This window comes from Corapipo altera, unplaced genomic scaffold (assembly GCF_003945725.1).
Source record: "Corapipo altera isolate COAL_440 unplaced genomic scaffold, ASM394572v1 268, whole genome shotgun sequence".
NCBI classification, from domain to species: Eukaryota; Metazoa; Chordata; class Aves; order Passeriformes; family Pipridae; genus Corapipo; species Corapipo altera.
Genome location: NW_020884901.1, coordinates 5,100,391 through 5,113,933, shown reverse-complemented (window position 1 = coordinate 5,113,933; position 13,543 = coordinate 5,100,391). Strand labels below are relative to the sequence as shown.

Sequence of the window (13,543 nt, the reverse complement as noted above, 5' to 3'; positions counted from 1 at the left end):
CTCTGATCAAATAAAGCATTCTGACATGGTAAACAGCAGGTGAAAGCACACCCAGACAGACAGCAGCAGCTTTGAACAGGACAGTTCTGTGTATGCTTCCAGGCATCCCTTGGGAATGCATTGAGCTATTGGCACTCTTACTTTCAGCATCCAAAATAACCTTTGTAGCACATCTGGGGGAGGGAGGTGGGGGGGAAAGAAAAAATGCCTGCATGGAATGAGAATCACATTGTGGAAAAGAATAAAGGAAATGTGTTGTGCATCCTAATGGTCTGTTTTGTGTAGCAGCAGAGGAGCTGCTGGAGAGCCAAGGCAGTTCCGAGAGGAGTGGTGCTGTTCTGCCTGGATAAACAGTTCAGTCTGCCTAATGTTTGAATGGTATTATGAGGCTTTGTAGCTCAATGGTCAGATTGTCATGACAAATCCAGACTTGGGTGGTATAAAAAGGATGACCTCTCGCCTCTGTTTTGTTGCTGCTCATTGAGTAATTTTGCTATTAACAGGAGCTGGTGTGCATTAAGCTAATAAGGTTCATTTGGGGCACTGTCCACTGCATGTGCATTTGTGTATTATGTTGTACCTATTAAAAGTGTTGCAAATGCAGAAGAAAGTCTCTAATGCACAGAACTAAGGGTGTTCAGCTGTATAGCAAAATGTTTTTTTTAAGCAAACTGCTCAAATTTAGTGAATAAACACCTGGTTTAACTCTTTAACCACCCCTGCTATCTTCTTTCAAGTATGAGTAAATACTCTTTGCTGACTTAGTTTAATGATAGATGGGGGGAGGGCCTTGAGGTGCTCAAGGACAGTGGCCTTGCTCCCAACACCCATCAGTGTTGTGGCCAAGGTGATACCTGGCTGCAAAATGGGAGCAACGGGAGAGTTCCAAACATGGAAACTGCTCGGTCTGGGTAAAGAGACATGTGAGAAGTGTGATTTGACAGGCACAGGAGGATGAGTATGGGCTGTTGGTGAAATGGATGTTACAGTTCAAGGTCTGATTGCTGATGTCTCTCCCTTCCCTTCCAGGGTGACAACTTCAGGAGTAATGGAGGGCATGAAGAAGGTCAAGAAAGTGGTGAATGGTTCAGCAGAGCCCCAGGGCGAGTGGGAAAGCACGGCATGATGGACTGGACTAAGGCAGCACTTTCAGAGGAACTGTTTTAATTTATTAATATTACTCTCAGTGGAAAGGGAGCAACTTGCACTTCCCACCACTGAAATGGCAGAGTGGGGTGTGTCTGGGGGGAGGAAAGCGGTGCAGAAACATAACTGTTCCTTTGATCATAAGAAAATGGGATCTCCTGGTACCTGCAAGGAGTGTGAAGCTTTCCTAGGGATTTTGGGTAGCTTATTCTTTTTTTTTTCCCCCCCTTTCTGGATCGGTTCTGCAGCCTGAATTGTTTGCAGTTGCATTCTTCAGAATGTGTAATGCTAATGTGAAGAGAGACCTTCAGTGTGTATGTAAAGTATATATTTTATATAATGTGCATATATATATATATACACACACACTATGTAACATGTATGCCAGGAGTTACAAAGCGTGGGAAAAGAAGATAAGAGATGTAAGTATTTTTTTTTTCTTTTTATAAACACTCCTTTAGACAAAACGTTGCAAAACATGAGTAGGAGCAACTGCAGTTATTTGAGAGACTGAATGGGTGTTGGATGAGGTGACTTCTGGCACTGCTCACACCAGTGGGAAAGTGATAAGTATCTTATTTTATCCATGCAGGTATCCACCTGAACGTGCCAGGTTTTTAGATGTGTTACTGTACAGGAAACAAGTGACTGTTCTCCATTAAAGCACTGAGCCCACAGTGCAATAAGAATTAATGTACATTCTCCACTGTCTGTGGAGTTTCTCTTGACTCACGCTCACCTGACAAGAAGTACATAAGAGGTGTAAGACTGATGCTTGCTTTTTAGGGGTCTGCCATGCTATCCTAAACATTTACTTTCAAGCTGTGACCCAGAGCACCTTGGTCTGCTTGATAAAATATTTTCAAGGTATTTCAGAAGTCTCTCCTTTCTGACTCAGTATAAACAGTACCAGACTCTCCAGTGGAAATCTGTCTAGCCAATTTACTGCAGTATAAATCTCTGGTTCACCATTATCCTGAGTTACCTGACCTCTCTGGATGGCTACTTGTACCTGTCTGGCTATGTAGGAATTAATGGCACTGCTGTTTGAGACGAGCTAAACTGGTCAAAATGGTATTGCCACCAAAACCAGGCAACTGCAGCTCCCAGTCCTAGATGTTTTTTGTCAGGAAAGAAGATGACCAGAACCTCAATGCAGGGGAATATGGAAGCCTTGACTGTCAGTGGAGTCTTTACAGTCATGTTGCAAATGCCACATGGATTTTCTCTGTAGTCCCTGCTGTGGTGAGTGAGGCAGCTGCTGTCATAGGTGCAGGAGTGAGAATGGTTGTTAATTCGGGGGAGGATGGAAGTGGCTCACTGATGTAATGAGGATAAGCTTTAAGAAAAATAAATCAAGTATAGCTCACTGACCCACTGAAGCCTTAATATTGATTGTAGGGGTGTTGAAATGTGGTGCTGTTGAGCCAAGTGCTTCTGCCAGACTGACAGGGATTGGCATCCTCAGAGCTTTGGAAGTGCCAGCATTGCTTATGGACTCATTTAGGAATTGCTTTTTTGAAGGGGCTACATCTCTGGGGCACAACTGATTAGAGGACTGTTAGCCACTAGGTAATTTTATTCTTCAAGCTTAGAAGGAGGATTTCCTTTAGAATCTTGAACCACTTCCTCACTTTTGAGCAGGGGTTGCAGAGCTCTTGGTGAGCAGTCTGTACCAAGAGGAGCAGCTTCACTTTCTCCAGTTGCCACTTTTCCCAGATGTTGGTTCTATGCATCATGGAGATGGTAGAAACAAATCTGCCTGCTTCATACCTGAAACTGCTTTCTCTTCAGATAAAGCATGACAATAGCCCTGTTCTCTGGGTGCAGAGTCTTCTTCTGTTTTTCTCCTCAGCCATAACTTCACAGTAATCACAGCAGTGATAGTTTGACTTTTGCTGTCATTGCCTTGCAGTGAGACAGTTTTAGTGGGAACAGATCCTACACCACTAGAGAGGCTGTTTGGTGATCTATGGGCCTTTTAGACCTTCTGTAAGAATAAATCTGCATATTAAGTAGCTGAGGTGTGAGAAATTGCACCATAAACACAGGCAGACCCAGCTCATCATACACTTAAATACAATACCTGGAAAACTCATCCTCTCGCTCTGCAGAGTTACTCTGTCCCTGTGGAATTGTCACTCACTGCATCCAAAGGGCTGCTCAGACAGGCTGTACACTTTGTTCAGAGAAGCCCACTGGAGGCTTAGTCTGTTGGGACTGAGAGGTATGTAAGGGATAAGGATAAAGTGCAGTAACAGTGTTATCTGGACATGATGCTGCTCTAGAACATGTTAATTCCTTTTGTGAATGAGATGTGAAATTCTGATGGCTGTGACATTTCACCCAAAAACATGAGGGCTGTGCTGAGATCCCAGTGAGTGCAGAGCTGGTTCCAAACAGCTGCCTATTCCATACCTCAGCATCAGTGGAGCTGACAATTTGGCAAGTGCTGTTACCTTAGTCTCAGGTTTCTCTTTTTCATATGCACTTTTTTTGCTGAAGTTGCATCTGGTGTAGGTTTATCTGCCAAGTCCCTGGCTCGCTAGTCAAAGGCTAAAAAATGGGTCATTTCTTTTTGTCTTGGCATGAAAAGTCACAGCAGTATTCCGGAAGTATTTTTTTTTGGAAGAGCTTTTTCCAAGTGCAGCCCGGAGTTTCAGCAGTCAGCTCTACAACCAGCTTCAGCTGGTGCTTAGTGCAGGATGCCAAGCAGCAGGAACTGGTCAAACCTGGGCATTAGGAAGCAAAATGAATGTCATGTACAAGTCAAAAACCAAAAAATTCTCTCTTTGGAAACGGCTGCAGTAAATTTCCACTTTCTCTGGTGGAATTCCTCAGAGCAGGTCAGGAAGTGTCTTGCAGGGGTGTGCGATAGATTGGACGGTGGGATGGTGGAAGATGGAAGAGGATGCAGCTGTGCTTCTCTCACTTACTGTGCTGCAGTGCAAAGCATCAAAGAGAGGGCTGCTCCCTCCCCTCCCTCCCAGGCAAACCCCCAGCTGCAGGACTGGCACTGCAGGACTGGCACTGCAGGACTGGCACTGCAGGACTGGCACTGCAGGACTGGCACTTCGACTCCAGGGCGAGTGGAGTGCGGCAGCTTGGAGCTCCCCAGGCAGGATAATCAGTGCCTGCCTTTCACGTGCTGACAGCTGCTGATCTGGTGTAGGAAGCTCTGTCTTTCACAGGGAAGCTGGAGGAGCTGCTGTGGATTACAGATTGCTTTGGGATACAGCCTTACTATCCTGTCTCTGCCTTTTGCTGAAGCGGGGAACTGAAGCAATCACGCTGACAGGACGCAGAAGTACAGGGACAGCAGGTCTGGTGCAATTCAGAATAAATGGTTGGAATGCTTTCCCATATGTTGCTGCAGTGGAGCACTCAGCACCCTCTGCAGACAAAAATGAGATTGGTTCAGTCTTCAGTTGTAATGCAGGTTATGCCCCAATAAATCCCTGTTGATGATGACATGCACATGCCACTGCTGCACTCCTCCCTCCTGCTGTCACTGTTCAGGGTGTCTTCCAGAGGGAGCCTTGCAGTGCAACTGCCAGACTCTTGCATTCCTCAGGCTGGAAAAATGTTTTCCTTGATGGTTCATCAAGAGACTTACTGAAGGAAAGCAAGACATAATGGGGTCATCTGGAACACTGCTGCTGCTTGCTCAGAGTGGAGCAGTTTGAGCTCCACATGCTGTCCTATTAAGATGCTCTTTCATGTTGTCATCTAACTCGGCGTGTCATGATCTGTGCAGTGCATTGTTCAGTGTTTCTCTCCAGCTCAGTGCCCTGTCCCTGGATTTCCATGCTGGCATACCCTGGGAGCATGTTGTAAAAAATTTGCTGCATTGCAGTATTTTGTCTTGGAGCAAGTAGTGTGGAAGATGTATTTTTCTAAGCTGAGTGGACTCTCTGTGGCATGAGTGTGCATCCACTGTGTATCCTTGAGCACTGTAACACTCCTTCTGCTCGTGGAAGGGTGTGTCCTAAGCACTCCAGCTTGCACATCTGGTGGAAGTCCAGTGGAAGATTTTTAGTATGTTAAGTCTTTTTTCCTTTCAGCGTGCTCCTTTTAGAGAAGAGAAGTGCAGTCTGGCTATTGACAATGAGATTGACAAGAAAGGAGGGGTTTTTTGTTGTCTAGTTGAAAACTGCCCACTTTGAAGCAAATTTTGGGTATTTGTATGCTCTGTTGAGCTCTGAGAACTGGAGTTGCTTAGCTATTAAGGAGAGGGAAGGAAATCCTCCTTGCTTCAGTCTACCTTTGGTAGGTTTGTCTCCTTCAATTTGAGCTGCCATGCCAGCTGGCAGACTGCTGTCACTTTAAAGCAGATGTGTTTTATGGATTCTGTGTTATGACCTCCACTTCACTCATTCAGCATGTCCCCGTTTTTCAGCTGTGTACAAAGAGTGTGGAGCTGTGGTCTGCAGGAGTGGGAGTTACAGTGATGTTTGAATTTGATGGGATTCACTATCTGAAACCTGTGACCTTGTGTGTTATGCCAGTAACCTCCATGTTTCATGAAAGCTGAGGTGGTGCTGCCCAGAGGCACTTAAGCAATCTTACTTTATGTTCCCTGGGGTCAGTTCGCTGAAAAATGTTGTTCTAAATTGGATTAATGTGGCTTTTTTTTTTTGTAGCTGCTGGGTGCAGTGCTGTCTTGGGCTTACTAATCACTTTTCCTTAGCAATATTGGGAAGCTGTGTATTTCCTTTGTGTAGTTTCTTGCTTGGATCAAGCAATGATCCTGTAAGAACTGCACGTGACACATACTCACAAGTGGCTGGAACAGGATTTAGGACAATACTGATACTCTCTATAGGTGTAGAGTGATGGTCCTGGGAGAAAGTGGCTGAGAAAAGAGTCGCTCCTTGTAGGTTGACTGGCTCAAGAACCCATTTATGTTTTGACTGCAGCAATCCTGGAGAAAGGACAATTCTGAATAAATATCTCCCTGTGGGATTTCATTTGATGTTCTGCTCTCTGTGTAATAAAGTAGAGCTCGACCTCCACGTCATCAGAAGCACTTCATCCTGTAGCCAGGATACTGGAGCATGGGGCTGGTACCAGCTCTGTCAAAACAGAGGATGGGTCTAAATAGCTTCCCTTGCCCTTTAGTAACTATTAATAATTAATTCTAGATCCTCTTGTGTCATTAAGCAGCTTTAGGGCACCTTGTACAATGTAGCTTTGAATTCATTTAGTAAATGACCTCCAGAAGAACTGAAAAATACTTTCCTGTGTACAGCAAGGTCCAATTCCAGGGGTTTTGGTGACCTGTAAATATCCTGTTCCTCAGTTACTGTTCAGATGTAAAAATGGATTTTTTTTCAGTATTTTTTTAAACTTTATTAAAAGAACAGCAAACAGTATTGGAAGAGAAGCAAAGTAGAGACAAGTCAGGGCAGTCTGTGTAACTTAGTTTCCCTGCTGTGATGCAAATGTGTAAAATAAAGATTGACCAGAAAGAAGTTTAATGCATCTCATTTTCTGTTTCTGAACTGCCAGTAGCCATGCTTACCCATTGATTCCAAAGTCTGCTTTTTCCTGTGCCCAGCTTCCATTTCCAGCCCTTAACATCTGCATTGTGGATACAGGGCTGAATTACAAAAATCTTGGGAGGAAAATTTTTTCTGTGGGAAAAGCTTTCCTGTCAGTGACCCACTGAGGTGCCTTTTCTTGAGCTGGAAGACCCCTGGATACCAAGCTCTGCTTGTACCTGCTCATTTAGGTTTGGAAGCTGAACTTAAGTAGTAGTTTGTGGACTGAGTCTCAAACAGAAGCATTCCTCACATCCCTGTGTCTCCTGCAGTCTCCAGCAAGCAGGAAAGCAGGAGCTCCTTATTCCACAGGGCTTGATGTCACCTCGCTGTGCAAGGGCAGACAAGGAGCTGGTGCTTTGAGCCTTGGTGACCAGGTAGAAATTAAGGGTAAAAACCCATTTTTAAAGTAATATCTTTTGTGGATCTGACCACATTATCTCAAAGGGGCAAGTCCTTGGCCTTTTTGCTTTAGGCTGGACTGGCAGTTATTCGGGACTTACATAGTTGTGCTCTTCTTGAGGTGTTGGAATCTAACCATGCATTTTGGTTCTGCAAAGTGGTTGGGTTGGCAGGGATGAGGAGGGCAACGTATTCCTGTGAAGTGTTCTTCCTGACAATCCCCCCATCCCTCAAAAGCATATGTCCTTCATCACGAAATCCAAGTCCTCAAGATGTTTCTTACAGTTCAGCCTATAGTTGTCATCCTACCATCGAGGGGTAATGCCAGAAATAGCCTGTGTTCTCTACCCTGCACCTCCCAGGCAGCCAGTTCTGCCTTGCCTCTGGGTGGGTGGTGTTTTACCAGGGAACTAAACTATAATAAGTACTTAGGCTTTGGATACCCTGCTGTAGGTTAAAACAAACTTTGTGATGGAGCTGGTGGCTGGTTGTTGCACTGGGGTAACCTGTATCTATGACATGCAGGTTTCTCCAGACTGAACATCCTCTGCATGTTCTGTCTGTTGTGTGTTTGGCCTTAAAACATTCCCTGACAGCAGCCAAACCCATCCCTGCTCTGAGAACAAACTGCTCTGGTGGAATTGGCTGCACCAGGCCAGAACATCTCTCAACTGTAAGGAAAGGTGAAATGTTTGGGGTGGGGTGCATAAAGTGGGACTAAATTGTGGGAACTCTCGCTTGAGAAGGAGACCAAATTAAGTTACCTGGGGAAAATTTGATTTCTGACCATCTTCTCCAAGGAGACAAAAAGAAGAGCTCCCAGTATTTGAGGTCTACTGCAAGCAGAGGTTGTCTGGCAGATTTACACAGAGGGGAGAATAAACAGAACCAAAGCCCTAACAAAGCTTCCCTCGATTTGCTGCATTTGGATGCAGTTTTGTAGGTGTTTTCCTGCCTGGGGGAGGTAAATTGTTCTACCTGCTTTAAGGCTTTTCTTCCAGTGTCTGAAATTCCCAGCTGTCTTGATCATTTACAGCTCCTTGTTGCAGTCCTGGCTGCCTGCTGTCAGTGCTTTTGCTCGAGCAAGGTTATCTTCATGACTGCAAAGGGCTGCCTTCTCTTTCAATCCTGCTTTTGCTTTCCTTTGCCTTCTGACTGACAGGCTCTAATGAGAGGAGTGTGTTGTAGTGCCCTGTATAGTGAGTGGTCAATAAAAACCAAATTGCTTTGTACAGCAGAGGTAATAACACAGCTTGTATTGGCACAGCTGATCCTGATATTGGGGTCCTCAGTTAGGAGGCAAGGGCTTTTGTGTGTCTTAAGTAGTAACAAATGCATGTCATCCCTCTCTTTTCTCCCCTCTCATCCATGGATAAATGGTGTAACTGGGGGTGACACTGCTTTGTCGTGACTCTTGTTTCCCGTGGAATATTTTCACTGGGGTGGCTGAGACACAATACATGAGATGGCTCTTGTATTCCCGAAAAAAAATAAACAGGGCTGTGAGGTGAGGCTGTTATGGGGGTGGCAGGTGGAATAAGTGAGGATCAAAAAGGATGGCTTAAAATTCCATTTACTGCTCCCTCTTGGGATGGTTGTGCAGAGCTTGGCAAAAACATCCTCGATAAGAGAAGCAGTTAACAACACAGGTCTCCTGTGGCCTGGGTAAGTATATTAATAAGTTGAGTTTGTGGGTTCTTTTTGTCCCTGAGGGGGTGCAGATCTTCTATATGTCTCAAGTCCTGTGTCATTTTGGTAGGGTGGCACAATATCCCGTGGATATCCCGTTGGCATATTGTCTCCCTAAGAATGTGTATACACATCCACCACTTACTGTTGGTCATTGTCAGTGCTCCAGGTGCCTCTTCCCTGAGCTGCTCGGGATCTTTGTTCTGTGGGAGCTCTGTGAAGTCAGAAGGAATCCTCCACCCAGCACAGCTGTGAAGGTATTGATCTGAATCTCTGGGGAAAGCCACACTTGTTCATTTTGAGATGGCTCTCATACCAGGAGGTGGTAGCCAAATTGGAGGGGCTACAAAGAGCAGCTGCAGTGACTGAGAGGAGAGAATTGGGCAATGGCAGAAGATTACAAGAATTAAAGCTGTAAGCCTGACTAAGTGATGATTAAAGACAGCCAAGAAGAAGTAGCACGGTACAAAATGGCTGCAAGGGGGGAACCCATGGAAACAGGGAATTAATTAGCGTGGCTGAAGGCTGAGCTGGGGAGAGGTGAGATGGAACGAAGGCAGAGGAAAACCTTTCGCCAATGAGTTTGGCTGCTGCAAACAATCTCCCTGGAGAAATGGAGGCAGTTCTGTGTTGGTTTAGATAATCAACACTAGACCGGACAAATCATTGCTAAATACACTGCAGGGAACGACCCCTCATCAGCTGTGAGCTGGATGAAATGCCTGGCTCAGCCGTTTTCCATTTGCTTATCTCTGTGTGAAGTACATTGCATGCATAATTCCCGGTTTGGGGGTTCATCTGCTTTACCATTAAACCTTGTAGATGCCTTGAGTGAGCCCGGCTGCTCCACAGGAGGAACGTTTAAAAGTACTATGTTAAATTGAGGCTGGTTCGTGCGTGCCCTAATCTGTATTCCGAGGCAGTCAGGGGTTTTTTAACTGTTGCTGCAAAAACTGAGCGGAAATATCTGCTGGGATTTACCAAGCACACAATGCCCGTGTGTTGCCATGAATCAGAGCAGCCTTGTGGGAGGCAACAATTCAACCTCTTTATAAGCAACAGAATTTGAAAAATAGGTACAGGTCGATCAGGTCGATTTTTAGACGTTTGAATATTTTTTGGGGGGGGGGGGGGGTTGGGGGGGGTTTTTTTGGGTTTGTGTTTGGTTTTGGGTTTTTTTTTTTAAGATTTACCGATTGCAGAGTAGGATTTGGGTGGGCAGACATCGCTGCTGACAGTTGGCTTACAAAGCTTGCTTAGGAAGCTTCTGTCCTGTCTTAAAAGCAGAGCAGGTCAGCAGTACCAGCCCCAGCTGCTGCCCCGGCCTCCCCAGCCGTGTCCACAGCAGACAAACCCCACTCACAGAGAGCCTGATGAGCCAATATATGACTCATGAGTAATCAGAGGCTGATTTCTGTCTGGCTCGTGGTGTGAAACCCACCACCACAACCATTCCCTTGTGTAGTTCACAGCTCAGCACTGACTGGACACTGAGCTGCCTTCAGAGCAAAGATCCAGACAGGATCAGAGACCTGGATGCCACATGCCTTCCCTTCATTTTGAAAATTCTTATTTGTATATATATGCATATATCTATATATATATTTTTTTTAAAAAAAGCTTTGTTCTGCTCTAAACATCAGTCTTTCAGTTTTAGGGACGCTTCCCTCAGAAATGTGTGGGTTTTATTAAAAGCCTCAGCTGAAGCTGGGCAGAACTGGTGAGCAGTGCTCAGGTCACCTGCACAGTGTGTGCTCACAGCCCCTCCTGCCCCTCTGCCAGCCCTGAGGGTGCTGGTGGATGCTGCGGGGCGCCTTTGCTGCAAAAACGCTGCTGCCGCCTCTGCGACTGTGATCTTATCTCACACAGACACAACCGCACAGCGCTCCTTGGTTGTCCCTACGAGGAGCCTTTTATTTTCAGTCCCTGAACAAATGCGCTGCCTGTGTCTGGGATCAAACCTTGGCTGGAGGCTCAAGGTGCCTGGGGGCTGAGCTCTCCCGTCCCTGCACTGCAGGACGAGCGTGGCAGGAGCAGAACCAGAAGGTGGTTCCCCCAGTTGCCAGCTGTGATTTGTGATGTGCCACGAAGGAAGATGGAAGGGAGATCACAAAACCTCCTCCTGCTCGGCTTTATATCTCAGCCAAGAGCTGGCTGCACACTGCAGGCAACGGGAGAGCAGCCGATGAGTTCACCACAGCCACCCTTCCCAGGTTCCTACATTAGCATAACAATTACAGCCCCAGAGGCTGTAATGAGAATACAGGCTTTAAAAAATATACTACAATTTAACGGAGAAATTAATAGTGTAGCAAATTGTAACGCTCAGAGCCTCGGCTGCCTGTCTTGAGCGACAGCTGTATGTGCAGCCTTGGCACAGTTGTGATTTCCAGGCTTTCCTCTGCATTTGGCCATCCTTTCAACATCTACAATTCCAGTTTCCTGGGGAAAGAGCCTGCAGGGCACCATTCCTGCTGCCATTCACCCAAAAACATGGTATGTTTTGTGTCTGTTGCGTTTCTCTGAAGCCATGCAATGTACTGACACTAAAATGCTGTGCAATATGAAATTAATTTAAAGTGGTCACAGCCAGTAGGGCTGGTACAGTTCAAGTCTTGGAGTGTTTTGGGCTATAAATCTTGATTTTTGAGGGCCTTCTTATTTAGTCCTATATATGGCTCAGCTATCAAAGCAGTTGCAGTGGTAAATGCCAGCGCTGGGCACTTGCTGTGACCCGCAGTGACACCAGGGGCGAAGCAAGAGCAGCTCACTCGCGTCTTGTCAAGCTTAAAGGAGCTTCAGGAACACACTGGCTGGTGAGCTGGAAGCTGTGGAGCCCCATTTAAAGCTACTCAGAGTCTTGAGATCATACCCATATGTAAAACTGCTGTAATCTGAGATGAGGGTGGTGCCTGGGAAGCCGAGGATGTCCCCAGGACTAGCTGATGTGTTCCTGCGTTTGTGGTTGTTGCACCAGGATGTTGAACTCACTCTGCTGGCATTTTTTTTTTTCAAATCCTCTCAAAAAGCAGCTATTTTGGTGGCTCTCAGTGCCAGCGGTGACCACGGCTTGTCTGGTGGAGCAACCAGCACTGATGCCAATAATTCCTTTGGCTCTTTTTCTGACTGAGTCAGATCACTCAAGCATGAACCTTAAAATAGCAACTATTTTTGCAGTTGTTATAATTAATCTCCTGTGTGTGTATGTTCTTTCCCCATCCCAGGCTCTGAGGCTTCACCACTCCCCTGCTGACCCACTCCCTGCTTTGGCACAAGAAAGCTCTTAGCAAAACTTGGCTTTTCCACAAAAAGAAAGCACAAAGTACAGGCTGTGTGTGCTCAGCTTTGTGAGTTCACTGCCAGGCAAAAGCTGTTTGCCTTTGCTGTTGGTGTCTGCAGTCACAGATTCTTCACTCATGTGGTCTGTTGGTTTTGGAGCATCTTCTTCATCTGATTTTGGGTGGGTGGATGTGGAAGGGGGATGTTCACAAGCTGACAGGTCTGGGGGTGACAGAGATGGCCACAAAGATGACAGTGATGGGTGGATGGATGTGTGGGGTGTGGTGATGCAGCAGGAAAAAGGGGGGTTGGTGAAGTCTGAAGCCTGAGTCGACCCTGCGTGGAGCCTCATCCAGCCCTGGGAAGTGGAGGAGAAAGGCAGGGGATGGGCTGAGCCTGGATACGACTTACTCCATCCCCAATTTGCTGCCCCACAAACGGCTCCAGCCATGCCCAAGGTGGGGTTCAGACAGCCCTGTGCTTGGGCTGTGTCACACCACTGATTTTTCAGGTCACAGCACAGCAGTGAGGGGGATGAAGGAGGAAAAAACCAACCTTTTGCAATGAAGCACAGAGAGTAAGAAGACTCAGTCAGGGAAATGCACCTCGCTGCTTGGATGCAGTGCTATTCCCACGAGGCAACTGCAATCCTGACAATTAAATCAAGGAAGGATGCGTTGGGGAAAACCCCCGTGATGGCGTCTGAGGCTGCTGATTAAATGTGTGTGGTGTGGTTGAGCCCACGTGGAACAAAAGGCTGCGTGGCTGAGCCTGACAGACTTTGCTGTGTCCTGGGGGGAAAAGAACTCGGGGGTTTTTATTAAACATTTTCGAGTAAATACCCAAGGAAGGAAAAGCTCTCTGCAGACACACACTCGGCTGTGCAGCCCACACAGCTCCCAGCTTTTACAGTCAGTGCGTGGAGCATCCTCAGATCCCATCCCAACCTCCAGCGCTGGCGTGGCAGGAGAGGTAAAAGCTTCCCTTTTAGCAGGACCCTGCTCTGACCGCAGCAGCGACAGCGAATATCGCCCAGGGGATGATCATTTCCATGGCAGCGCGTTGCAATCCGGTGAGCAGACAGCGGGTGCACCGCGAGCGGCACACGCTCTTGCCTGATCAAAAAGCCAGCCCGGGGCAGGACTGGGCAGGCTCTGAGCTCGTCCTGCAGTCACTGGTGGTGAGGGATGCGAGCACTGCCCGAGGTCTGCCTTGGAAGAGAGGGCCAGGGGGATTTATAAAGCAAAACTTCCCTCAAGAGCTGCCCCTGTATTTTTTTTCTCTCTGAGCAAACAACCGAACTCCTTCCCCGGCACACTGACCACACTCAGCTGGACGTGATTGTCTTGTGCCCAGTCACTGTTTAGATTTCAATCCCATCAGCCCCAGGAGTCTTTCCGGGCTAGGGCTGTGTTTCTCTGGCTGTAGAAATGTCACTTTATCCCGGAAAATGCCACTGGTGTTGTTATTTAAACAATAATAGG

The 13,543-nt window shown here is 46.7% G+C and overlaps 1 protein-coding gene across 1 annotated transcript in view; it reads left to right on the top strand.

The window, feature by feature from the left end:
- GPR107 (G protein-coupled receptor 107) overlaps positions 1–1,839 on the top strand; it is a 32,933-nt gene extending 31,094 nt beyond the window's left edge. Inside the window, exon 18 of the mRNA XM_027649789.1 lies at positions 1,030–1,839. Coding sequence (XP_027505590.1) covers positions 1,030–1,126 — 97 coding nt within the window. The 3' untranslated portion in view covers positions 1,127–1,839. The remainder of the gene's footprint in view (positions 1–1,029) is intronic.
- Positions 1,840–13,543: the final 11,704 nt, after the last annotated feature.